General features: G+C 35.7%; 3 protein-coding genes across 3 annotated transcripts; 2 read left to right on the plus strand and 1 right to left on the minus strand.

The window, feature by feature from the left end:
• The first annotated feature begins 6,874 nt into the window (after positions 1-6,874).
• Positions 6,875-16,869, plus strand: LOC126702034 (NEP1-interacting protein-like 2). Its single transcript, XM_050400631.1, has 5 exons — positions 6,875-7,057; positions 14,459-14,637; positions 15,084-15,167; positions 16,089-16,247; positions 16,489-16,869. The coding sequence occupies exons 1-5, from the start codon at positions 6,949-6,951 to the stop codon at positions 16,609-16,611; spliced, it is 654 nt and encodes a 217-aa protein (XP_050256588.1). The 5' UTR covers positions 6,875-6,948; the 3' UTR covers positions 16,612-16,869.
• LOC126702032 (pentatricopeptide repeat-containing protein At5g61400) lies at positions 6,877-10,458 on the plus strand. Its single transcript, XM_050400629.1, has 2 exons — positions 6,877-7,057; positions 7,751-10,458. Exon 2 carries the CDS (start codon positions 7,861-7,863, stop codon positions 9,844-9,846), a length of 1,986 nt encoding a protein of 661 aa, XP_050256586.1. The 5' UTR covers positions 6,877-7,057; positions 7,751-7,860; the 3' UTR covers positions 9,847-10,458.
• An 848-nt stretch (positions 16,870-17,717) lies between the features above and the next one.
• Positions 17,718-22,467, minus strand: LOC126702033 (ribulose-phosphate 3-epimerase, chloroplastic). The gene is made up of 10 exons (XM_050400630.1): positions 22,161-22,467; positions 20,997-21,111; positions 20,655-20,795; positions 20,456-20,569; positions 19,954-20,032; positions 19,155-19,264; positions 18,986-19,042; positions 18,414-18,483; positions 18,202-18,310; positions 17,718-17,958 (listed from the first exon to the last, which is right to left on the minus strand). Exons 1-9 carry the CDS (start codon positions 22,271-22,273, stop codon positions 18,261-18,263), a joined length of 849 nt encoding a protein of 282 aa, XP_050256587.1. The 5' UTR covers positions 22,274-22,467; the 3' UTR covers positions 17,718-17,958; positions 18,202-18,260.
• Positions 22,468-27,131: the final 4,664 nt, after the last annotated feature.

Below are 27,131 nucleotides of genomic sequence, written 5' to 3' on the forward strand. Positions count from 1 at the left end.
AAAAGTTGGATCCCACAATTGGTGTATACACAAAATGATAACAAATGACACATGTTTCTATCTATTTATAATGAAGTGGACAAATAAAGCCACATGGCAAGTAGTAATTTGTCCATAATATAACACATTTGACATTTGTCAATACATTCAATTATAGAATGAATTCATTTCCTAAACTAATGGTATGTTATAAATATTATGTATTTAACACCCTTAAAGGTAAATGTGTAAGTATAATTGTATATCTTATATATTTACAAATCATTTTTTTTGTTGTTGCTATTTATTGTTCACATTTTGACCATTTGATAATAATAATAATAATTACATTTGAACTTTGAAGCCCTATAAACGTTGTATAAAATCTTTAAAAAAAATTATAATTATCTAATTTTCAAAAAAGAAAACCAGGTTGGTCCTAGGACCACCCAGACCTATTTTATTTTTTTATATAAATAATTTAAAAAAATTTATTTGTCTACCCTTCAAAAAAAAATTTGGGAACACCCTCAGTTTTTTTTATGCTAATAAAATTAAATTTTACTCCATAATTTGTTCTACATTCAGTGGATGAATGATTACTTGGTTGTGTACATTGAAAGAGATGTAGCTTGTAGCATTGATACTGAGACTATCATGCAACGATTTCAAAATATGAAAATTTGTAGAAGGCAATTGTAAACTTTATGTATTTGCATGTTTTCTTATTGTTGTTGTTGTTGTCAATATATGAATTTCTCTTTTTATTAGATTATATAATTTATACTTATTAAGGAACACTCTGAGAAAAATTCCTAGATCCGCCATTGCTCTCTCTCTCTCTCTCTCTCTCTCTCTCTCTCTCTCTCTATATATATATATATATATATATATATAATTTAATTGTCTAAATACACAATGTTTTTTCATCTTCTAAACATTAGTAAATTTTTTTGAGAAAAACTTTATTGGTAATTGGTAATGCATATAATGTTTAATTTAATTATCTAACTTCCTCACCTCCTCCTTAAATTAATTATCTAAACATACAATGTTTCCTTATCTTTCCCAACATTTCAACTTCCTCACCCCCCTTATTGGTAATACATTTTTTTTCTTCCTCTTCATACTTTCATATTTACATACGTTCTCTCTTTGCCTCTCTTCTGAGTTCAAGCTTAGAAATTGTGATTGGGTAAATTTTCTACCCTTACATTTTTGTTTATGATCTCTACCGGTGTGTGTATATCTTGATGCCTTTTCCCCCTTAGCCTTGACCTTGACAACAAATAGAGTTTATACTAAACAAAAAAAACTCAATGATGTTGTCATCATTTTTGTTTGTTTTTAAATTTTTAAGGGAGATTGAAAGAGAGTAACAATGACTTTTAGAGTAACCTGGAGTTCCAGTCTTTCCAAGGTAGATAAATGTTTGAACTATTTTATAAAAAATTATTATGTATATATGTCAATTTTTTTTCAATTTAAAACCTATATCCTTGGTGTATTTTGTCTCTGAAAGCCAAATAGAATCACTTGGCATTGTTCCAATGGCTAAATTGTCCCCCTCTCAAGACTCATATTTTATTGAATTTGACAACTCTACGCATAAGCTTCTATACTCTTTCTTACTATATTCTCACAATTCAATCTTATATTGTAATCACCAAATCAAAAGTATCCAAATCACTATTTTGATTGTTTAGTCTCTTTGTGTTAGTAAATTCTTATAATTTTGATCACATTTCATTCATATGGAAATTAATTAGGGTTTGGAATTATTTAATGTAATGGGATTGTAATTATAGGTTACTTGGGTTGAAATAATTTTTTTTGGAATTTTTTCTTGCAATGTGTCTACAAGTCACTTGATATGCAGTTCTTATGCCCAATAAAAATTAAAGTGTTTGTATAGTTGTTTGGAATAAAAAATTATCAATGTATTTTTTGGGAGATATTATTGTTACAATTAATTCACTTCATTCTTTTAACATTAAATTTTTTTTTTTTAAACAAACACACATACACACACACAAGGGAGAGGGAAAGGGGTTCTAATACAAAGAGGTTTTAACATTAGTTTAGTAATAATAAAACTATAAATTGTTAGACTTTTATAAAACTCAAAAGTATAAAAGGTTTTGTATGTGACTTATTTTATAGAAAATTATATATGGATAGTTTTTAAAAATAGCGAAATTAAAGTAAACGTGTTCAATAGACTTTGTTTATCGCTTGAGGACCTTTTTTTTTTTTTTTTTTGAGAAACATCGTTTGAGGACTTAGAATGTGATGGACTTGGGACATATTCCAACTCTATAAATGTTTAATAGACTAATACTCACTTTTATAATTTTGATAGATATTGAATAGACTACTACTCACTTCTATACTCACTCTATAAATGTTTAATAAATGTCTAATAGACTAATACTCACAAATTTCTATAATTTTGATAGTATATATTTCTCACTTCCGTATAAAAGGTTTTGTATGTGATTTATTTTATAGAAAATTATATCTGGATAGTTTTTAAAAATAGTGAAATTAAAGTATACGTGTTCAATAGACTTTGTTTATCGCTTGAGGACCTTTTTTTTTTTTTTTTTGAGAAACATCGTTTGAGGACTTAGAGCATTCTTATCAAACATGTCAAAAAATATAGCATTTAGCATCTCAAAACCCAATTTTATAACATATAACACACCACTTTACAATACCACCTATATCAAAACTTCTATTTTTTTTACCATTTCATTTAAATAATGTTTCTTTATTATTTTTCAATAATTTTTTTATTTCTCCTCTCTCTCCTCTATTTCTCCTCAATGGGCCCCATTGAATAAAAAAATAATACACGGTTTACAATTGATGAACAGTGCAGTCTCAAATATGAGATTGCACTGTTCATCAATTGCAAAAATTATACCATTTAAAACATTTGATGGAGCAAGCTTTTGGGTTAAAAATGCTAAAAAAATAAGATTTTTAGCATTTGAAAGGTTTGATAAGAATGCTAGAATGTGATGGACTTGGGACATATTCCAACTCTATAAATGTTTAATAGACTAATACTCACTTTTATAATTTTGATAGATATTTAATAGACTACTACTCACTTCTATACTCACTCTATAAGTGTTTAATAAATGTCTAATAGACTAATACTCACAAATTTCTATAATTTTGATAGTATATATCTCTCACTTCCGTATAAAAGGTTTTGTATGTGACTTATTTTATAGAAAATTATATCTGGATAGTTTTTAAAAATAGTGAAATTAAAGTATACGTGTTCAATAGACTTTGTTTATCGCTTGAGGACCTTTTTTTGTTTTTTGAGAAACATCGTTTGAGGACTTAGAATGTGATGGACTTGGGACATATTCCAACTCTATAAATGTTTAATAGACTAATACTCACTTTTATAATTTTGATAGATATTTAATAGACTACTACTCACTCTATAAATGTTTAATAAATGTCTAATAGACTAATACTCACAAATTTCTATAATTTTGATAGTATATATTTCTCACTTCCGTTTTTTAAAATCACTAGCATTGGCTGCACGTGCAAGGCATGTGCTGCCTCCAATAGTGAGAAAATTAATATAGATTTTGTGTGTGAAATCATGAATTTTGGCTCACCCAATTTGATTATATTAAAAAAAAAAGTCCAAGAATACAACAAAATATCACAATATTTTCACAATATCTTCATTTTTAGGATCCGAATAGATATTTTTTTTATTTTATTTGAGAGAAATGCTACATTCATAACATTTTTAGAACAAATTCTAAATGATAAGTTATTATTGGTTTTAAACTGATAACATTGTTATTGTTATTCTCAAAACATTTATTTTCAGTTGTGGTTGGTCACAGTAGTTACAGTGCCAGTTGAATAAACAAAAGGGTTGAATAAATAAATAAAAGGACACACGAAACCAAAGCACTGTTGCAGCTACAGTGAACGCACAGTGCAAAAACACTAGATGTACAGTGATATATATAAAAAGGAAAAAAAAGTACAAATAGAAGACTAAAAAAAAAAAGTATCTACTGTAGCCACTTGGTACTGTAGCTACCGTTCAAAACTGGAAAGGAAAAAAAAAAAAAAAGTGGCTAACCAAAATGGAACTGTAGATGAACAGTGAAAAACGCTGTATGAACAGTGGAAAAATATTGTAGAAAAAAGAGCACAAATTGATAACTGGGAAAAAATAAAAAAAGTAATGAACAGTACATATTGAACAAACCAAAAGTATTGTAGCTTTTACATATTTACCCAACAAGTGTCATAATATTTTCACAAAACATTTATTTTCAGTTGTAGTTAGTCACAGTTTCATATTTTATTTTGACTTATAAGAAATTAACACCTTAATAATTGTGAAAATATTATGAAATTTGTTGTGTCAGTATAACAATATATATGCGGGTTCTTATAAATATTTAAAAGAAAAAAAAAGTACAATTGTTAGAAAAAAAAAAAAAAAAAAAACTCTGTAGCTACTGTATCTATAGTGCCACTTGAACAAACAAAAAGTATGGTAGCTTTTATACATTCACCTAATAAGTGTCACAACATTTTCACAAAACATTTATTTTTAGTTGTGGTTGGTCACAGTTTCATATTTTATTATTTTATTTTGACTTATAAGAAATTGACACCTCAATAATTGTAAAAATATTATGAAATTTGTTGTGTAGTAAAACAATATATATATAAAAGGGAAAAAAAGTACAAAAAAAAAAAAAAAAAAAAAAAAAAGAAGAAAGAAGAGCAAAGTGCCTAACCAAAGCACTGTTACCGCTACAGTGCTTGCACAGTGTAAACACTTTGAGTGCACAGTGCCGAAGCACTGTAGCAGGTATTGGCGTTTGTTGTGTCAGTATAACAATATATATATGCGGGTTCTTATAAATATTTAAAAGAAAAAAAAAAGTACAAACGGAAGACTAAAGAAAAAAAAAAAAACTCTATAGCTATTGTAGCTATAGTGCTACTTGAACAAACCAAAAGTACGGTAGCTTTTATACATTCACCTAACAAGTGTCACAACATTTTCACAAAACGTTTATTTTTAGTTATGGTTGGTCACAGTTTCATATTTTATTATTTTATTTTGACTTATAAGAAATTGACACCTCAATAATTGTAAAAATATTGTGAAATTTGTTGTGTAATAAAACAATATATATCAAAGGAAAAAAAAGTACAAACTGGCGAAAAAAAAAAAAAAAAAAAAAAGTGCCTCACCAAAGCACTGTTATCGCTACAGTGCTTACACAGTGTAAACACTCTGAGTGTACAGTACCGAAGTACTATAGCGGGTATTGGCTCTTTTTATATATAAGAAATAAAAGATCATTTGAATCACAAAGCTTTTGTCTAGGGATGGCAATGGGGCGGGGCGGGGTCGAAGGATGGGGTCTTCGTCCCTGCCCCACATGGTTTTATCTTGTCCTATCCCCGTCCCGCCCCGCATGACGGGGAATACTTTCTCACCCCATCCCCACTCCTTGGGGCCCACGAAGCCCCGCCCCACCCCGTAAAACTCTACTTTTTGTTAATTTGCCCTACAACTAGTACAATTTTTTTAATGAAACCTATTTCATTAATAAAAATATACTTGAAATTACAACTAAATTTATCCCATCAAATCAAATCAATTTTTAGAAAAAATTGAATAATATATCCAAGTGTTTATCAAGACAATCATTAAAAAAAAAAAATTAAATAAAAATCTCATAATATAACACAACAAAATAAAGGCAGAGAATCACATTGGGTAGAATAAAATATGCTAATATTAATATGTTTGTTTAAATAGTAGGGTTTTAGGGTATGCAAATTTTACAATTATAACATTTAGTAACGCAGGGCGGGACAGGGATGGGGAAGGGCGGGGCGGGGTGGGTCTAAAAAACCTAAACCCATCCCCGTCCCGCCCCATGGTGCGGGGCTAAAATCTTGCCCCATCCCCACCCCACCGCCTTTGTGGAACGGGGAAAACTCGCACGGGGCGAAGTGGGGAGGGGCGGGTTAAGCGAGGCAGGGAAAAATTGTCATCCCTACTGATGATGCCAAAATCATCAGTTGGGTCACTCGTCCAATCCGGAGCTTTAGACGATTTTGTAGGACCTGCAAGATAAAGAGAGATAGATCGAAGAGACCACCGGATTGTGCCCGGTAGGGGAGCCTCCGATACTTAAGTTAGTATCAACCCATATTTCTTGTATTCAGATAGTGTTTTGTTGTAACTTTTGACGTACCTTAGTAAATGGACAGATTGTCCCTTTTATAGGTGACTTAGGTAGCTATTGGACATAAATGAGGGTGATTATTACCCTAATTGTAACGTTCTTTGTCTTGATGAGAGGGTTTAAGGTCTTTAATGATCGTTACTAAATGCGTTGGGCGGTTACTCATCTATCTTTGATGGCCTATTAATGACACAATGACCGTCCATTAAGGTGGACAACTTTAATAATTTTTATGGACTCATCACCTACTCTTATCAACTATTATATTAAAAAAAAGTCATTTTGTAATATATTTTATGTAACAACTACAAATATCATTTTGCCCTGATAAAATCTTTAACACTAAATAAAAGGTTTATGGTTCAATTCCCGCTTAGACGACAATTCGATCGATATCTTCGTCGAAATATATCATAAGCACACGTAATATTTTAAAACTTTAAGAAAAAAAAATCCTAAAATTGTCACTTTATGCCTTATCCACGAACCTCTGGCCCCTGAAATCCAAGCTTCTCTCTAGTTCGATTTCCCCCAAAATCTAGGCCCTTTATTTCTTTCTTATCCTTTCAACAAAATTCCAAAACCTACGCTTTCATTTCCCAATTCTTTTCTCTCTGTATATATATATCTATATCTATTTATATATGAATGAATTTAAATCTCGGCGGTCACAGCTCTTGTAGTAGTCTGCGTTTTTATGGAGGATGTGGGGTTTGAATTTAATGGTGCTAGCAGGGCTTCTCATTTTGTAGCCCGTTGGCTCGTCTGCACCATTTCCGGAGCTCTTACCGGCCTTTTCGCTCTTGGTATGTAATTTTGATTTTCAAATGAAATTTACTTGATTTGGCGTGGATTTCAGCTATTTACAATTCTGGGTCTTGTTCAATTTATAAGTGTGCATGTGGGTTTGGGTTTTTTTATTTATTTTTATTTTTTTATTAGTACTGCTATGCATAGGTGAATGTGGATTTGGAGAATAGTCTGTGTAATCAAGAATTATTATTTATTTAGTGCTTATGTCGCTCAACTAGCTGATTGGAATTCTCTGCTTACTTTAGCATAGACCTACCACTGTTACAATTATTAGCATCAATTGCAACATGCCACATTAACAGTTGTGGAAAAGATTGTGAAATTTTTTGTTTCCTTGTGCTTATTGCCCATAGGAGTTTGATTAACAGTGATGATTGTTGTACAGTATACTCTGCGAGTGCAACTAATCTAAGTGAAGTTCTCCTGTGAAGAACTTTCCATGTGTTTCGGATAACTGATATAATTTATCCAAAAATAAATAGATATTCTACGTTTTACTAATGGAGAGTGCTGCATGTACAGTGCTTGATAAAAAAAACTACAGTACAGTATACTCTGCGAGTGCAACTAATCTAAGTGAAGTTCTCCTGTGAAGAACTTTCCATGTGTTTCGGATAACTGATATAATTTATCCAAAAATAAATAGATATTCTACGTTTTACTAATGGAGAGTGCTGCATGTACAGTGCTTGATAAAAAAAACTACAGTACAACAGTTGAGAGCTTGAGGAAGAAATGTAGTAAAAAGAAGACTTCAAGTAGCAAATAGATGGACGAGCCCCCTCCCAACTAAGCAATGTCGATGCAATTTCTTCGAAGAGCCGTTTCAAGAACATTCTGTTCATCACTGTCTTCTTCTTCTTCTTCTTCGTTGTCTTTGTCATCGTCGTTGTCTTTGCAAATATCTTTGTCTCCTTGTAATCTCACAAACACTATCCTTAGTTGCAGAACCCCTGAGGAAGCACTTGGGTGCTTCAATGCCGTCTCAAAACAAATAAACCCGGTCAAGAATCCTCAACCTTATACTGCTATTGTTCATGTCCTAACTGGGGCCAAATTGTACACCAAGGCAAGGTGCTTGATAAAAGACCTCGTCCAGAAGCTTCAAAAGTCTCGCAAGCCTTACTGGATCTGTCATTTTGTTTTCACTGAACTTAATGGGTTAGAAAGCTCTAAATACACTCCCAATGTGTTTAGAGTGTTAATTGTTGCGTTTTTTGAAATGGGTCTTGTGGAGGAAGCCCTATGGGTGTATATGAAGATTGGAATTTTGCCTGCAGTGCCAACATGTAATGCGCTTTTGGATGGGTTGGTTAAAGCTGGAAGGTTTGAGTCTATGTGGGAAATTTATGGGGACATGGTGTCTCATGGGTTGGCTTCTAATGTAGTCACGTATGGTATATTGATTAATGGGTGTTGTGGTCAAGGTGATATCTCAAAGGCACACAAGTTATTTGATGAAATGGTTGAGAAGGGTATCCAACCCACAGTTGTGGTATACACAACTCTTATACGTGGCCTTTGCAGTGTGAGTGAAATGGCTGAAGCAGAAAGTGTCTTTAAGTTGATGCGGGAATCTGGCGTGCTCCCTAATTTGTACACCTACAACATTCTCATGGATGGTTATTGCAAAATGGCCAATGTTAAAAGTGCTCTCAATTTGTATCAGGACATGCTTGGTGATAGCTTGTGGCCAAATATTGTTACATTTGGTATCCTAATAGATGCACTTTGTAAATTGGGTGAACTGACGACTGCCAAGAATTATTTTGTATTCATGGCTAAGTTTGGTGTTATTCCTAATGTTTATGTGTATAATTGTTTGATTGATGGCCATTGTAAGGTGGGGAACTTGTCTGAAGCAATGAATTTGCAATCAGAAATGGGAAAGCTTGAAATTTCACCAGATGTCTTCACTTACAGTATACTTATTAAGGGTCTCTGTAGTTTGGGTAGAGTGGAAGAAGCAGATGATCTTTTTCAGAGTATGACAACAAAGGGAGTCCTTGCTAATTCTGTGACATACAACTCACTAATTGATGGGTATTGTAAAGAAAGAAATATGGAGAAGGCTTTGGAAGTGTGTTCTCAAATGACTGAAAAGGGTATAGAACCCAATGTCATCACTTTCTCTACACTAATTGATGGTTATTGCAAGAGTAGAGACATGGAGGCTGCCATGGCATTGTACTCGGAAATGGTAATTAAAAGTATTGTGCCAGATGTTGTTGCTTACACAGCTTTGATTGATGGACACAGTAAAATTGGTAACATGAAGGAGGCTCTTCGGTTGCACAAAGAGATGCAAGAGGCAGGTCTATCCCCCAACGTATTCACAATTAGTTGTTTGATTGATGGACTCTATAAAGATGGAAGGGTTTCCGATGCGATTAAACTTTTCTTGGAGATATCTGGAGTTGGTTCCACTAGAGATGAAATCAATAGAACAGATAGAAGCTTTTGTTCCCCAAATTATGTGACATATACAACTATAATTCAAGGTTTGTGTAGTGATGGAAAAATTTTCAAGGCCGCTAAGATTTTCTCAGATATGAGATGCTATGGTTTGAGACCAGATGCCTTCACTTACATCATCATGTTACAGGGGCATTTCCAAGCCAAACATGTGCTTGATGTGATGATGTTGCATGCAGATATGCTTAAGATGGGTATCATTCCAAATGCAGTCATATACCAAGTTTTGGCAAAGGGTTATCAAGCAAATGACTACCTAAAATCAGCTCAAAGGTGTTTTGAGGATTTACTTGACTTTGGTGTTTGAATTAGGACCTATGCCATAATTGTTCTTGGTCAGAGGAAGCACTAATTATGAATAAGGACAACATATCAAGTGATCTCCTCAGCAAGATGATTGATATTCTCTGAAGGACTCCTAATTGGCAAGGCTGATGAGAGGATGCACAACAACTCATCTCTCCCTTTTGCAACTTGCAAAACAATAAGTGATGTTGACGTTTCATTGCAATTGTTTCTATATAATGTGGAAATAGAAATTATGGCATTGGTTGAGCATGTCCATGATTGTCTTGTTGACAATTCTTCAACCTCGAGGAGTTGTGCACGTACTTGGATGTTTCATTGAGGATCTAAATCCAACTCCAAGTGGATCAATTATATTTGAAGAGCTCCAAATCAATTGTGTAAAGAGAACATGCTAGATTGATTTGGCTTGCATGGAATTGTGATATATCCTTTGGGTTATGCTGAGTTAAACCCATTGAAAAGTTTTATTTCTCCTCTTTCAAACATCAATTCAATGTATTGTTACTGCGCAGTAGTTGGTGTAATACTAGCACATGAATTAGATTTTATGATTCAAATGAGGCAATTTGAGATTTCAGAATTTACAATGGAATAAATGCTCTTTGAACTATTTTTCATTCATATGGATGTTAGACATTTAATTTTTCTTGTGAAATGGGATTGTTCCAGTATAATGAGAATATATAGTCTAAGAAATAATAATTGAACAGTCAAAAAAATAGATCAGTAATTATGAATCTTTTGAGTTGACAAATACCTGGCTAGGACTGTCCAAACAAAAGCAAAATTCGACTCACCCTACTTGACTTGGACTGACCCAACGAGCTTTGGCTGGTTTCAACTGACTGTGGTGGTTGGCGGCAAGTAAATGCTTTGAAACCCAAGTCTGTTGGGTCGAGTGGGGGGTTTTCCACGCTGGAATTTGACACACCCGTTCTGTGAGGAATTTAAAAATCCACCAATTTTGACAAAAGGGAATGCAAGAGATCTCTGCTTATATCTGGTAGTGATCTAGAGATATCTATGCAGATTGAGTGGAGATCTAGAGATTCTTCACCAGATTTGTGCCTTCGTCGCCCATTGTCTTCGTCTATTGTCGGTTTCAACTGCATCCGACCTACACCCATGGGGTTCTTCCTCCCCAACCCAACATGGTTGGGTTGCGTGACAGGTTGAGCCTCAAGCCAACACTACTTGAGGACAACCCTATACCTAGTTTTGTCAAATCAGTTTCTCAACCCCTATACCCACATTTCAATAGGGTAACTTGGTTTGAGATTTTCTGCATTGGTTCAAATGTGCATTGGGTGATATCATGGTTTTTTTTTGTGGGGGGGGGAGGGGGGGGTGGGGGGTGGGTATTTTGGTTTGGTTGCTATCTTTGGGGTTGAATCACTGCATGTGGTGGTTGAAATGGCATTAGGTCTCTCTCTCCCTCTGAATTTTTTCCCCTATAAATCTTGACCTCAAACTTCTCATAATTTTTGTATATTTAATTTGAGTGTTTGGTAATACATTGTTTTGGTTTTGCTGTTTTGGAATCTTAAGCTCCATTTGGTTCCCAAGAAACTAAAAAAAAAAAAATGTAACGATTGTAGTGATTGTTTGGTTATACATAGCTTGATTTTCTACTTGTTTCTGGTTTGATTTCTTACTGTTTGTAGTGATTGTGTTTATGTTGGGTTTTTGTTTGTGTCGGATTTCTTACTGTTGGATTTCTTGAATACTGATTGTGTTTGCAGTGATGTTTAGGGTTTTTGTTTGGATGTCGAGAAAATGGTGGGAATGAAAAATTATTTTATTTTATTTTTAGTGGGCGTAATTTTTGGATCCTAGAGAATTTTTTGAGTTTTTCAAAGTTCTTTTATGCTATTTAATTGACATGGTATGTTTTAATTGGCCCAACTAGCATACATGGCAGGTTTAGGTGGCATTTAACGGACGCATCAGTATCGGTCATGGATGGAAAGGCTCGAATCAAAACACTATGTAACGTTAGGGGTCCAAATCCAAAATATTAAACTTTTAGGGGAGGGAAAGTTTCATTTTTAACTCACATAGCTTTTAAATATTGGGTTGATAATAAAATAGAAGACTGGTGTGGCTTGTCAATCACCTTGCCTGTCAAAGGGGCTGTGGCTTGACCTTTTGATTGCCAGTATAGGTACTGGAATGAATTTGATATAAGATTGTGTCAATCAAGTGAAGTCATTGCTTACAGTTCAACTTCCTTATTTCAGGAAATGGACAAAAGTTTTTGATATTATGACACATATCATGAGATATATGAAAAGGTTCCCATTGGTCCAAACAAGGGTGACCAAATTATTTGCAATAATTTGTCATCCTAAAGTTCAACTTCATACCTATCTCAAGCCACCAAAAGCAAACCAAGCCCTTAAAAAGTACCTTAACTCCAATTGCATCACCGAGGCCCTGTTGTTCTTTAGAGAGCTAATGAGAGAAAGCCCTTCTACAATTGATAGCTTTTCTTTCTTATTTGTCCTTAAAGCTTGCACCCAGAAGCATTCTGCCACCAGAGGAAAACAATTGCACACCCTCATCATAAAATTTGGGTTTGAGCCCATCATTTACCTCCAAACTTCTCTGATAAATATGTATTCAGCAAGAGGGAATCTTTTTGATGCACATTGTGTGTTTGATGAAATAACCTGTAAAAATATAGTTTGCTGGACGGCCTTGATTTCTGCCTATGTTGACAACCAAAACCCTCAAAAAGCTCTCAAGCTGGTCTGGCAGATGCAGATGGACAATCTGGAGCCTGATAATGTCACGTTGACTGTTGCACTCTCTGCCTGTGCAGATATTGGGGCATTGGAGATGGGAGAGTGGATTCATGCTTACATTCGTCGTAAAGAAGGGCTTCATATAGATTTATCCCTGAACAATTCTCTCATTAACATGTATGCAAAATGTGGGGACATTGTGGCTGCCAGGAGATTGTTTGATGGCATGAAAAAAAAGGATGTCACAACTTGGACATCCATGATTGTGGGGCATGCGCTCCATGGACAAGCAGAAGAAGCGCTTAAACTTTTTTCAAAAATGAGAGGAATAAACAAGAACAGTAGGAAGCACAAGAGGCATGGTGATTGTGGTAGTTCTTTAATTGTCCCAAATGATGTTACATTCATTGGAGTTCTAATGGCTTGTAGCCATGCAGGGATAGTGGAGGAAGGGAAACAACATTTCAAAAGTATGAGTGAGGATTATGGTTTAAAGCCTAGAGAGTCTCATTTTGGTTGTATGGTGGATCTTTTCTGCCGAGCTGGGCTCCTAAATGAAGCATATGAATTTATTTTAGAGATGCCATTTAAGCCAAATGCAGTGGTTTGGCGGACTCTTTTGGGTGCATGTACCCTCAAAGGAAATGTTGAGGTGGCTACAGAAGTTCAGGGCAGACTGTTTGAGTTGGATCCTGGCTATGCTGGTGATTATGTTGCCATGTCCAATATCTATGCTTCTAAAGGCATGTGGGATCAGAAAATTGTTGTCAGACATCATATAAAGCAGCGGAGGTCTCCTGGTTGCAGCTTAATTGAGGTGGGAACTGAAATAAATGAATTTGTTGCTGCAGATGAGGATCATCCTTTAAGGTCTGAGATTTATATGGTTCTCAAGCACTTGCTTATCAACATGAAATCTTTTGGGTACTCTCCGGAGCTTTGAAGCACAACAAAGTATTGATCATCAAAAGTTGTCAGATGAGCTTATGGTTTTGGTTGTTTTCGAAGTGAATTGAGCTATTTTAGAAGGGCTTGTTATAGATTGTAGTGAAATTATTTGATTTGGAGTGAATTGAGCTATTTAGAATTCAATGTTTTGTCGTTCTTTCGAGGACACTGAGAAGACGTTGGATGAGCTAAAGGTTTTATGCTAGCATAGACTTTTTGAGTGGTCTCATTGTTGGGGTTTTACTGATTATTCTTCTCTCTCTGAGTTTATGTTTTCTCTTAGATTAGTTTCTTGATTTCCCTCTTTTTTGCTGTTTGTTTTATCTTTTTCTTGTTGTTCATCATCATGAACAACTTGTACTCTTCCTTATTTTTTCATTAATAATAGTTCTCTGTTTACCTATCAAAAAAAGAAAAAAAAAGAATTCAGTGTTTTTGTTCAAATTCTAAATTAGCATGTGGGTTTGGTTTGGTTTGGTTTTTTTATTTTTTTAAATTTATTTTAATAGTACTGCTATGCACAGGTGAACATTGATGTTATTGCTGGCTAAATTTCTTTCTTTCTTTTCTTTTTTGGTTTTAAATATGGAGAATACTCTATAAGAAACTGGATTGAAATTTTTTTTCTTGTTCAATTCTCTATGTTTAATCAAGAATTAATATTTATGTAATCCTTATGCCTCACAACTATCTGATTGCTATCAATTTTTTCCCTAGTTTATGAGGTATGGATGCATCCTATTAAGCAAATTAATCCTTTTCTCTTTTAGATAGGAATCCTATACTTCCTTCCCCCACTCAACACCCCCAGAGGCAACACCCCCCCTCCCTCTCCCCACCCCCCTCCCCCCCCAAAAAAAAAATTGTTTCTTATAGTTTTATCTGATTGTATCTACTGAATTTATCTTTATGTAGCTGGAGCTTTCACAGGAGCTATTGCTGGTGCTCTAGCAGGTAAGGCTTCTGATAGTGGCATCCTCCGTGGAGCTGGACTTGGTGCCATTGCTGGGGCTGTGCTCTCTGTAGAGGTTCTGGAGGCATCCCTTGCTTACTGGTGTCTAGAACGATATGGGTCAAGGAGCTCATCTTCAATGGTTTGTTATTTAGGCCATGTTCTTTGTTTGTTTGGGTTGGATTTCTCTGGTGTTGTTTGCATGTCATAAAATTATGACCTGCCAAGATAGGACTTGATTCACCTTTACAGGTGAAGTCAACTACATCATGGTTTGAAAACCTAGCCTCTCAACTGAAAAGTGGAATAGCAATAGGACCATACCTAAACTTTGCGGCCCTGATTTATGGGGTTAAGAACAACCCTTCTAGGGAGAATTCATTCTCTCACATGTCATCATCATAGAGTTTCATTTTGTAGAGGTGCTTTCATTTTAATCTTTTGCTAAAGAGCAACTGCCTTCCTGCTGGTGAAACATGTATTCTTATTATTACCCCTTTCACATTTCATGAGTTTTTTTTTTTTTTGGGTGGAAGGTCCCTTGTCTTAATTCATGTTATAGACCAATTGTCTTCCTTTTGGATCCAGGCAGATTTCATAGAGGAGCTTTTTCATGGGAGATTTATGGAGGAACAATTTACACCAGTAATGTTAACTGCTTACCATTGGCAGGTTTTTACACATATCCAACCCCCAACCCCCCCCCCCCCCCCTCTCTTTCTCTCCTCCCCCTTTCCTTAGAAATAGCTATTTGTAATATGCATCTTAAATTCATTAATGTTCATATGCATGCTCCGTTGGGTGGGATGTAGCTAGTGGATGGGCTTCTTGTTTTATATAACCTGTCAATTTTGGTTTCCAGATTACACGTCCACTTTGTCATGAAATGCTAATCAGTAGACTTCTTCAATAATGATTTTGCTCAATATGTTTTTCTTTATTTTGGTTTTTGTACTAACCCTTTTCTGGGTAATTTCTTTTTTGTAAGATATGGAACTTTGACAAAATAATGTAGGGTTTAAAAAAGAAAAGAAAAGCAGAGTCTCCTTTTTCATAAAAATTAATTGGTTTTATTTTTTATTTGACATTATTGGTAAGAGGGTTGTTATCTGGCACCTTATATGTCTTATACCATTTATACTCTTCATTATATTGTTTTAATGTTCTTAATCTTAGCATCCCCTAAGCAACTATTCTATAATCATTGTCTCAATATTTGGTGAAACAAATCAAGCTGTATATTCTTCCACCATGTATATTGTTCTCACTCTTCATGTCAGGACATTTTGATAAAGAATTAAGGTGTCATCACATTTCTTCATGCATTGCATTGCAATTAGCATACTCTGCGGTTGATAAAAAATTTGTTAACAATATGCTCTATACTTTCTGGGATTTCTTTGAGGCGGGGCTTAGACTTCATATTGCAATTTGCGTACTCTGTAGATTATAATCTCTTTTTGGGTGTCTTGGCTTTAGTGAAATTATATTTATAAGCTGGTTATAATGCTCATGCCTCATAGATGGTTTAAACTTTTTTTTTTTAAGTGTTAATTTTAAAATATTTATTTTGTTGGAACTTGGAATGTGCAGGTTAGCTTTGCTAATATAGGTTATGATGAGATTCATGATATTTATGGTGGAGTTGCACCCAGAGGATTGTCAGAGGATTCATTGAAGAGATTACCATGCCATATGGTCGTGGAGGAAACCAAGGCAGCACAAAGTATCTGTTGTACGATATGTTTGCAGGTATTATTCTTTTTGTGTAGAGTTGGATGTTTTAATGGTCATTTCTTGTTTATGTAGCAGTTGTGGTGTATGAGTATTTCCATGATCAATTCTCAACTTTTTCTCTAATTTACCAAAGAAAATTGATAGTAATAATTACATGGAAAATCTGAAAGATCAAATTCACTTTATTGTAATTGTAAAGTTACTTTCTTAATATGTGTTAGCAATACAACCCTAATAATAAATGCGTATTTTGCAGGATATTGAAGTAGGAGAAACTGCAAGAACCTTGCCCCAGTGTCACCACGTTTTTCATTTGAAATGTGTGGACAGATGGCTCATCAATCATGGTTCATGTCCTGTATGCAGACAGGAAGTATAAATTCATATAGGATCCTGATTGTGTAGATATAAAGTGTCTGTAATTTGAAGGTGATTACTGTAAAATATAGCTTCCCCCACAGATTTAGACAGTCTGCAAGTATTGTGGTTATGTATAGAGTCAGGGAATTGTTATTCTTTGGGTCTGTTTAGATACCGCTTATTGCTGAAAACTGAAAACACTGTAGCAAAATAATTTTTAAATGTGTAAATAGTGTTATGGAATCTAATTTTAATGAAAATTTTGCTGAAAAGAGTACTCGTGGATCCCATAAACAGTGCGCTTTGTATAATGGTGGTTATTATTTTGAAGTATATAATACTGTAATTTCAAAATATTCTATGCATGTATGTCTGCCTTGATGAAATGATTGGATATTGAGAGAGGCCCTTTAGAGTACAGATATGATCAAAGTATAGCCATACTCAGCATATAACGCAAAGAGGGAGGCATCATACTCCACTTCACTGGCCTCTCCTTCAAGGCCATTTTGCTTATTGAGCCATTTAACTGATCAAATATTCTATCTTCACGATCTTTTTGAATTCCATGAATGACAGAAGGGTTCGAGGACGTGGCTTGTATAATGGACTTGATTCATGAATCAGGATGGTTTGGAGTATAAAATGGACAAATATAGGGCTCTAGTAATGCAGTGAACAATGCAATTCTTAAGCCCTAATCCTAACCAGCCTTCCGAAAAATCTCCAAAATGAGACAGGAAAATGACCACCAATTTGGTACAGTGAAAGTGATGTTGTCAAGACAACAAATTATAGTATAGAAGGCAAACTATCTATAGAGAAATAATTATTTAATCTTTGCCTTGCATCCAACATAGAAATGCCTTGTAACTAAAATTAAAAATTGTTTATTTTCTGAAGGTCGCTGGTACTTTCTGATCCAATGCCTCAGGCCAGTGCTAGTCCAACGCTTTTTACAGCGAATTTCTTGTCCAGAATCTGTTGAAGTGCTTTGCCATGGGCTAAAAAGGATTTTTAATGATTAATGTAAACCAACCAACTCTAATATCAGTCAATTTTTTTCGCTCATCACACCTTCACTGATCTTTAAAAAATAACAAATGAAAAGACAAGAAAAGTTCATTACAGAAAAGGAAGTTAATAGAACTAATGATTTGTTACAGAGCAAAGGGTTTTGCGTAAGTTTGAATTATTAATCCTTGTAAAGGATATGGTATACATAAAATGCCCCATAGTGGTACTCCCACTGCATATTGGATTTCTTAGAACTTTATCGCCGATGAAAAGAGAATTTGCAGGAAATTATAGCACATCTGACAACTTGAAGCTAGCAGTACGCTGCTTATTGATTTGTGCGTATTGTCTGCAAGCATGAAGAAACCATGATCAGATTAAATAGAGTAAGTTCCAAGAAAAAAAAAAATTTATGCTCTCAAGATCACTTGGTAATGAAGGTACGATAGAACTAATTGATGCCCATATAGTGGTTTGTGCATCATACAAATTTACAACAGAATTGTGGCCAATGTTCTGACACCAGCAAACCGTGAAGTTCATTTTCAGAATCTAATTGAGAAATTTTGATGATGTGGAGAAGGTGACATACATGGAAATAAAGAATACAGTATCGCAAGTTGCATTAAATATGATCTTCTTGAGGTCATTTCACACTGCAACAGCTACAGGCTTTTTGCTGGCTTTGATTCCTCTTATAGCTGGAAGATAGTCAATTCAAGCAACAAAAATAATTTCAGTACATCAACTTATCAGCATTATAATTGTATTTTTTGGACTAATGAAGGTTTGGTTTTGACATACCTTCAGCATAATCTTTGGCTCCAAAGACAGCAGAACCAGCAACTAGAGCATTAGCTCCCGCCTCTATAACCTGTCAGTGTGGAAAAAAAACTATAAATTGGTTTTGTAAATGAACCCACAGGATGTTGTGCAACTTACTACAAAATATCTTTTGAAGATCCAAATCCCAGAAACTGAAGAAAAGTATGTTTTTCCCTTAAAATCTTTTCATTCTCTGTTTTAATGGTCTGAATTAACATGACAATATTATAGAATTCCAGAGGTTGCCTAATGAAGATGAATTGAGTGTCCTAAAGTTTCCAAAAGTTAAGGAGAAGGAACAAATACTTTTTCTTTCTTCTTATTCTTTTGTTTAGTTTTTCTAATGTGTTCTAACACCCTCAAGGTTGGTTAAGTGACACATAACATAGCTTTGGTACAGCCCACTGTGTTTAAAATGCGGTAACAAGAAATTTACATAGGTTCCACTGACCCTCATTCAAATTACTTTTTAATAATTACTAGAAGGCTGGTCCATAGATAACTTGAAGTTCATATGTTAACCAAAGGAAGAATAAATTTAGACTGGACACCTTATATGCATTTTTGGGACCAACTCCACCATCCACTTCAATCCATGGGTTCACTCCCTGCAAAAATAAATAAAACAACAAAATGTGAATGGCTTTGGAGTTCATATAAGATGTATAAGACATATCAAAGGAAAGCCACCAAGGATAAAATTTACATGGAAAACCATACCTTCTCTGCGCATATTCTTCTCAAGTCTGAGATTTTCTTCACTTGGCTCTCAATAAAGCTCTGCCCACCAAACCCAGGGTTTACAGACATGATCAAGACCAGATCAACCACTGTTAACATGCTAAAATTGTTAGTTCCATAGTTTCTGGCCAGATAATTCCCAAATAATGTACTATTGTGTTGATTTAAGGTTGCTATGCATTATCTATTGTTTTTCTGTTTGGACTCACTTTTCACTAATGAAGTCAATGCATTTTTCTAGGGAGAAAAGCAGTAGGGAAGAAAAGAGAAAAAAAAAATCTTGTTTGCAAAGTAGATGGATCAGAAGGGGATAGTGACCGTAAATGTTATTTAAGTCTCCAAAATGATTGAGTGTTATCTTACATAGGTCACTTGCCCACATCATCCCCATTGCAATCAATGTGTACATTTATTTTCCCTCAAAATTAATAGGAATTAAACTGGTTGTTTGGAAGCTACATGGTAAAAACATATTACACTACTTTGTCTGTCCCAAATGACTTTAAATTATTTGTTCATCTCCACTTTGCACAAGTTATTCAGCATTTTTAATTAATGGTTCCTGACTTGTTCAATAGCCCATAGGCAAGGCTGGACATGTGTCCACAACTTACCTTAGTAGTCAATAAATAACAAATTGGAATGAGGAACGAGCCTCAACAAATAGGCCAGATAAGATAAGGTCCTTCTGTAACGTCATTAAAGACTTTCTGGATAAGCATATTGCATAGAAATAAATAAATAATGAAAGAAAACAAACTCCTTGATATGAACTCACCATCAAGGACATATTCTATTGCAGTTAGTGGAGTGCCCGGGTTTAGGACAACTCCGGCTTTGGCTCCCAAACTTTTTATCTGGGTGATAAGAAAAAATACAGTCAAAAAAGTGCAAGTAGTAACACTGAAACTAGGAAAGAATCTCCAATTAAGATTTGTCATCCCTACCCCTACCTCTCTCTCTCTCTCTCCCTCACCTGGCAGAGCAATGAAACAAACAAGTTGATACAGAAAAGTAAACAAGAATGATGGAAATCAAGACATTGCCCACCTCATTTGGGAGCTTAGACTTTCAAGGCTGGATTATGTATCACATTACTGGACTTCTGAATTCAGAGACAAACCCCCGCGCCCCCCCCCCCCCCCCCCCCCCCGCCACCCCTTCTCCCTTTCCAATTGGTAGTTCAGGGAACCAAATATTACAAACAAAACTTTATACTGATGTTTTGATCACTATTATAAAACACATAAATATCAACACAGACCAAGAAAAAATCATACCTGATTAACTGTGCGATGCAAATGGATGGTGGAAGCTTGCTCACAATGAACACTGACTATGTCGGCTCCTGCCTTGATAAAATCTGGCACTCGCTGTTCGGGTTCCACAATCATCTGTAGGATATTGATTCCATATGAGCAATTTTTCTGGGGACTTTATAATGACCCAATTGGCAGAAATAAAAGAAGGAAAGATTACCAAATGTACATCCAAAGGAAGATCTGTCACAGGACGCAAGGCATCAACCACAAGAGGTCCAATTGTAATGTTTGGAACAAAACGACCATCCATGACATCAACATGAATCCAATCACAACCAGCCAACTCAACTGCTTTTACCTAGATAAAGTGAGAGTGAAATGCTAACAACATCCATGAAAACCAAATACTAAATGACATAAACTTAACAAATATTAAGAGTATCTAACTTATAAAGAATTAAGAAGCTGGGTGGGCATTCAAACAGGTACATATAATTCTTTGGATTTATAGAAAAACAAAAGGCAGCATGGTGGCAAATATTAAAGTGCTAAATTGAACCTGCTCTCCTAACTTTGAAAAGTTAGCCGAGAGAATAGATGGAGAAACTATGATATCACTTTTCGAAAACTTATCAACCCGAGCTGAAGCCTTCACCACAGTACTAAATCTTCTCCTGAAATCCGACAACAAGTAGCAACGTATATCAGAAATAGACCATCATCTTCTGGAATGACTCAAAGAAACTGTTGCTGGAAAATTCAACTTAAGCTAGGCCAAAACCAAGTCCTTCCCTCATAGAAAACACAGATGTGCTTAATTGAACATGAATGAACCTTGAACCAAAATACATGTAACATTTTCATTTTAACAACCAAACTACCAAAGTCTGAAACATAACTGCACAGTTGAAATATGCAGACTCTCTACATTTTATATGAAACTTTCAATAGAACAGTTTAACAACTATCTGGACATTGCCACTCTGAAAAAATCCTAATTGTTCACTGAAATTAGAAAAGGCCAGTCGTAATACTGGCCTCTTTTCATTAGATATGAGCAGAGGATTTCATAGAGTGCCTTTGGAGTCCTCTAAAATAACCCCCTTTACTAGGTTGGATGCTAGGGGTTGATCTAAAACTCAGATGGACCTCTTGACAATCCGGGTTGATCTAAAACTTATAGAACAATCCGGTTTTCATCTAATTATTCCTCCTTAGATGGACCTCTTGACATTCTCCTTTCAAATGAAGACAGCCTATTTAAACCATTAGATAAATGGGCAGAGGAAATACCTTCCTATCTTACAATAAAAAATTTGTACCTAATTCATTCATTTTATTGATGAAACAATAACCGATTCAAAGTTCAGCTAAACACAATCACTAACATGTAAGCAACAAAATTGTTCCTTTAGCCACTACAAGCTTTCAATTAAACTGACTACAACTTTTAATTGACACATGAGGAAAACAAACTGATTCAAACCCAGAAAAAGTTGCTTCCATCATTATCCACAGTTATACTACAATAATATAAATTTCTCAAAATCATTAAAGAATTCATGGTTCTTATTGTAAAAGTGTAAAACTATGTCATGTCCGAACAGGGTCTCATTCAAAAACGCAAATTTTTTTCTATCTTAGCCTCTAAAACTCAACTAAACAACAATACCCAATAGAAATCCCAAGAAGAAAAGGCACACCAAATCAAAGTAAACCATACCTTGTGAAGGTGAGTGAGCTGGGTTGAGAAAGAGACTGTTTTTGAAGCTTAAGACCCCCACCAAACCCATTGATCTGGGATTGGACTGATGAACACAATGAAGCTGTTGACATTTTCTTCTTCTCTGTCTTTGTAACTCTCTGTGTGTCTCTCTTTGTATATATGAATAGGCGTCTCTCTGAGGCCTCAACGGTTAGGTAGTGAGAGAAAGTTTGGTTTTTTTCTCACTCTTTCTCTCTCTCTTTTTGGTCACTCACCAATTCTTTTTTGAAGAACACACCCACCAATCTTTCAACATTGAGTTTAATAAGGTAAGACCAAACAAATTCTAGGAGATATTTAAGGAAAAATTTGTGTACCTGACACGTGTCCCAAGGGGGGGGGGGGGTGCTGATTTGCTTATCTGCAATGGTTGGCGCTCTATTAATCTTTGCTGACCTGAAATTGTAAGAGAGAGAGAGAGAGAGAGAGTATTTTTTTTTTTTTTTTTTTTAAGTAAAAGAGGGAGGTCTCTCGTATAAATTCATGAACTTCAAGTCATGTGACAGCAATAAATAGTATAACTTGTACCATTAATACTTTAATTGAACTATCATCGTAGACACAATACATTCGTTAAAGCGTCACTATTCAAACCACTCAATTCCTTTCAAACATAATATGAAATCATACAATGATTCCTACCTACCACTAGGCCACATCCAGGGTGGTAGAGAGACAATATTATTTGAGTTCTTATTAATTTTAATTTTACATGGACCCTTATTTATTAATCTTTGTTTTTGGCCATAATTTGGATTGTAGTTTTTTTAAAGGGAAAATTTGGATTGTAGTTATGGAGGCCTTAACTTTGCTGTGCCCACGCTTCTTGTCCCCCCCTCCCAAAAAAAAACTAACAAGAAATTGGATTTATTTGCTAGAAGAAGGGGATGACTCTGCTCAGCAATGCACTTGACTTGAGAAATTGTTTTTCTAGTTGTGTTTTTAAGTGGATTAAAAGGTAGGGTAATGGTGTGGCTCATGCCCTTGCTAAATGTGTTAATTAATTTCCTTCTGTGTTGTAATAATGAGACTCTTCCTCTCTTGTTGTCTCATATGCTTGAAAGAGGAACTCTCATACTCTTTTTCGTTTGAATGATGAAAATCTTGTTTTACCCCAAAAAAACAAAGAGGGTTTTTCTTTTTTGGTCAATTTAGATAACAATTTTGAGAAAAATCCAAGTGGAGTGTAACTTATTAATTAAGAGATTTGGAGTTCAATTTTTGTCTATACTAAAAACCATTTGGTATCTTAGTTTGATAATAAAAAGCAATCATCATGAACCGACGCAAAAAATTAAAAACTATTTCTAAAAAATTATGTTATTTTAATTTTTAATTTTTTTTTTTTTTTTTTTTTTTTTTATGGAACTCTTACTCACTTGTGTATATTCGATATAACCTGTACAAACTCTAGTAACAAAGACTATTTTTTTTTTTTTTAACTTAAATAAATAAATACAAACAAACAAACACGCTCTTTTTGGTTGCATTGGCACCCAATTCAGAGAGGTTAACTTGATCAATACAATTGATAGGCCTTCAAAATTTTGAGCTAAGTTAGCTAATGACTTGCAGGATTGTCAAAAATACTAATTATGTTGAATTAAGATGGCTTCATAGACTTTGCCCCAAATAAAGAAATTACTAATATTATTTATGTGAGTTCCAATTAGCTCAACTGGTAAAATTTCTAATGGTTGTATAAGAGTTTTGGAATTCAATCCTCGCTTACATAAAAAACTAATTGGTGTCTTGGTATAAAGAGCTATCATCATAAGCGGATGCCATAAGTTAAAACTTTCTCTCCAAAAAAAATAAAAAAATAAAATAAAATTCTATTATGCTTATTGATGAAGCCGTGAAAATCACCAGTGAGTTACACGATCCTTGTACGCTTGAAATAGCGAATTGCAAGAAGAAAGAAGTGACCTAACAGAGAGCACCGGTGTGGTGCCGACCAAATACCCTCCGAAGGTCAAGTTAGAACTATTCTCAACTCTAGAGTGCTACAGAGGGGTGAATTATGCATACCTTGATTTGTGAAGGTATTGGGGCTTTTACAGTAGTAGAAGGTTGACATCTCTTCCTTAGTGTAGAAGTCTTTTCCTTATAGGAATCCCCTTAAATAATCTCAAACGTGATGGACAAGACTTTTCCTTGTAGAGAAGATCTTCATTAAGTGCGCATCTTCCGGAGTTCTTCTTGTGCTAGGATTCCTATTTCCTTTGGGATTCTACGATGATTCAGGCGTGTGTAGCAAGTATTTCAAGTTAGGGTTTCCACTTGTGCCTTGGGCTTACCCACTGTCGGCCCATGGGCTAGGATCCGTTAAGCCCAACTTATGAAGGTCCGTCATGCCAAATTTTACCCCTTCAGTTGCCTCCTTCACCTTATGGTCCGTCATGACAAAGTGGATGGATCAATAGGGTGACGGTTTAAAGTTCTTAGGGTTGACGGTTTAAGGGTCTTGGGGTTGACGATTCTCAAAGAGGACGACACGAACCGCGATTACTGTTGACAGGTTGTCAAGCATTTATGAGGTACGACACGTGTCATTTTTTGATTGGATTTTCCCCCAAATCGAAGCGTCGCTTCGTCTTCCGTGCATTTCATATATATATATATATATATCACACTTCTCCTCTTTCATTTCTCCACTTTTCAACTTAAACATATTGTCAGAGCGCCATCATCAACCTTGTCAGAGAGCGGTCTGTCAAATAGCTGTACCCGTCATTAATACAACTGTTGACCATCACTTATTCAGACTTGGTGAGTATTTTCTTTTCATAAGTCCTGCAAATGCATATTTGATTTTCTTAGACCTTTTTTACACACCCGTCATCACTTCTAGATCCGTCAGTCTTAGGTTTTGTCGTCACGTGTAGGCAATGTCTAGTGCGTCAAGTAATCAGTCAGTCGTTCGTGACGGGACAGATTACAAGGAAGTATACCCGTCTGGTCATAAAGACCAAGAGAGTCCAGGCGAAGAGAGGAGTCCGTCCGCCTCTTCCTTGTCCTCAACAAATGAGGATATGGAGATGGCTGAAAAAGAAGATACTTCTGATGACGGGGAGGATCAACCATTGAGATCCGTATTGGTGTTGATGGACTTAGGGAGTTCATCATGCTACCAGAGTGGACGGTGCATAACTTCACATCCGTCATCAAGGAGAAACACTTCAACACATTTAGGGCTAATTTTCAAATTCCAAATAACATTCCAATCCGTCTACCCTATGTGTCAGAGAAATGTTATTACAAGGGGGTAGAAGGTGTCGGAGTGTACGAACAAATGCTGAAGGTGGGACTTAGGTTTCCACTAAGTACCCTGCATAAGGAGCTTCTAAAGTATTTAGGTCTATCCGTCACCCAGATATCCTCGAATGCCTAGAGGTTCTTCATAGCAATGGAAATTCTTTACGGTGCTATGACAGACGGCGCTAGGAAACTGATGGTGCGTGAATTCCTTCATTACTACTATCCAGATGAAATAGACAGGTCAAGGGGGATGTATAGTTTTGCTAGTAGGAGTCCGTTGCTAAAAGTCATATTTGAAACACCCGACTCAAATAGAGACTGGAAGAGTCGTTACTTCTTCTTAGAGGGTGACGAGTGGATAGGTCATCAAGGGGAGACGGAATATATGCCCGTCAACACAACCTGGGGAGTATTAAATCTGTCCAGTATGCACCCGTCCTAATTTGTAGATTCTTTTTATATTTGTTCAGTTATAATTTCTCCAATTCTTTTAACCGTCCATTTCTTTTGCAGTTAGACGGCATCCTCAAGTTAGTATTGAGGAATTTAGTTTTCTTGAGGAGATTTTTTCAAAGACCAAGCCGGAAGAAAGGACTTGGTCGAAGTTAGTGAACCCAGGTACCATCCACTGGTATTGTGACAGTCCTGAACCCATGCCGGAAGCCGTCAGATATAACGCCAAAATTCACAGATGTAAGTCCATCAATCTTCATCTTGTATAAAAAGGCTTTAACTTTTAGTTGATAACTTCATCCATCCTTCTTTACAGAGATGGACGATGATAAGAGGAGGGCGTTGACCAAATCACAGGCTGCAAAAAGAAAGGAGTCCGGTAATGTGGCTCCTAAGGGGACGGTTCCGTCCATTAAAAGGAAATAGCAACCGTCCAAAGGGGACTGTCCCCATAAGCAACAAAAAGTCCCTCTGGAACCCATCGTGGGGTTGATGGCTGAGGGTACGAAGACCGTCACCACAGCAAAGCATGGGTTAGGCAAGGGCTTAATGAAGGTCCTGTCCACTAACCAAGAGAAGCCTCCTCCCCTCCTCCGTGACGACTCCAAATATGCCTTGGAAAAACTTTCATCTATCATCACATCGAAGGACTACGAGGATTTAGGCAATCACTCGACGGAGGCAATGGGGGAGACGGGTCTCTTTGCTATCGCATAGGTAATCTTTGTTCGTCTACTTATGTCCGTCCACTCCACTTTGTTTTTGTCTAACCCTTATGACTTTTTTGTTTCAGTCCCTGATTATGGTGAAGGGCCTAATGGATTGATGCCTTAATCGTGAGACGGCTCTGGATCGTGTGCGAGCAAAGGCAGAGCAGACGGAGGATGAGCTGGGTCAACTTAACAAGTGGAAGTCCACTATGGAGAAAAAGTTTGACCTTTCAGAGCAGTTGAGGAAGGAGCTTGAGCAAAAGACGGATGAAGCGAGGAAGGCCCTAGAGGTCAAAGATAAGGAGATCCAAGACCTGAAGGAAAATCTCCGTCAAGCTAAGGAGGCAGTAGTCCGAGAATATCGTGACTCGGATGCCTTATTGTCCGAGTCGGGAGAATCATTCCTACAAGGTTTTGATGAGACGCTCCGTCAATTTAAGGAAGCCTACCCTGCCCTGGATGTGTCCATGATAAAAGTTGACGACCAAGCTTAGACGTCTGCTAT

The sequence above is a fragment of the Quercus robur genome, chromosome 10 (assembly GCF_932294415.1).
Source record: "Quercus robur chromosome 10, dhQueRobu3.1, whole genome shotgun sequence".
Lineage (NCBI taxonomy): Eukaryota > Viridiplantae > Streptophyta > Magnoliopsida > Fagales > Fagaceae > Quercus > Quercus robur.

Excerpts from the sequence above, each read along its gene's own strand:
- LOC126702034 (XM_050400631.1), top strand. The coding sequence starts at position 6,949 with ATGGAGGATGTGGGGTTTGAATTTAATGGTGCTAGCAGGGCTTCTCAT. Across the intron at positions 14,638-15,083 it reads CAAGGAGCTCATCTTCAATG|GCAGATTTCATAGAGGAGCT; the intron begins GTTTGTTATTTA and ends TTTTGGATCCAG. Across the intron at positions 15,168-16,088 it reads TAACTGCTTACCATTGGCAG|GTTAGCTTTGCTAATATAGG; the intron begins GTTTTTACACAT and ends TGGAATGTGCAG.
- LOC126702032 (XM_050400629.1), top strand. The coding sequence starts at position 7,861 with ATGTCGATGCAATTTCTTCGAAGAGCCGTTTCAAGAACATTCTGTTCA.
- LOC126702033 (XM_050400630.1), bottom strand. The coding sequence starts at position 22,273 with ATGTCAACAGCTTCATTGTGTTCATCAGTCCAATCCCAGATCAATGGG. Across the intron at positions 20,033-20,455 it reads TGCATCGCACAGTTAATCAG|ATAAAAAGTTTGGGAGCCAA; the intron begins GTATGATTTTTT and ends CTTATCACCCAG. Across the intron at positions 19,265-19,953 it reads AATAGAATATGTCCTTGATG|TGGTTGATCTGGTCTTGATC; the intron begins GTGAGTTCATAT and ends GCATGTTAACAG.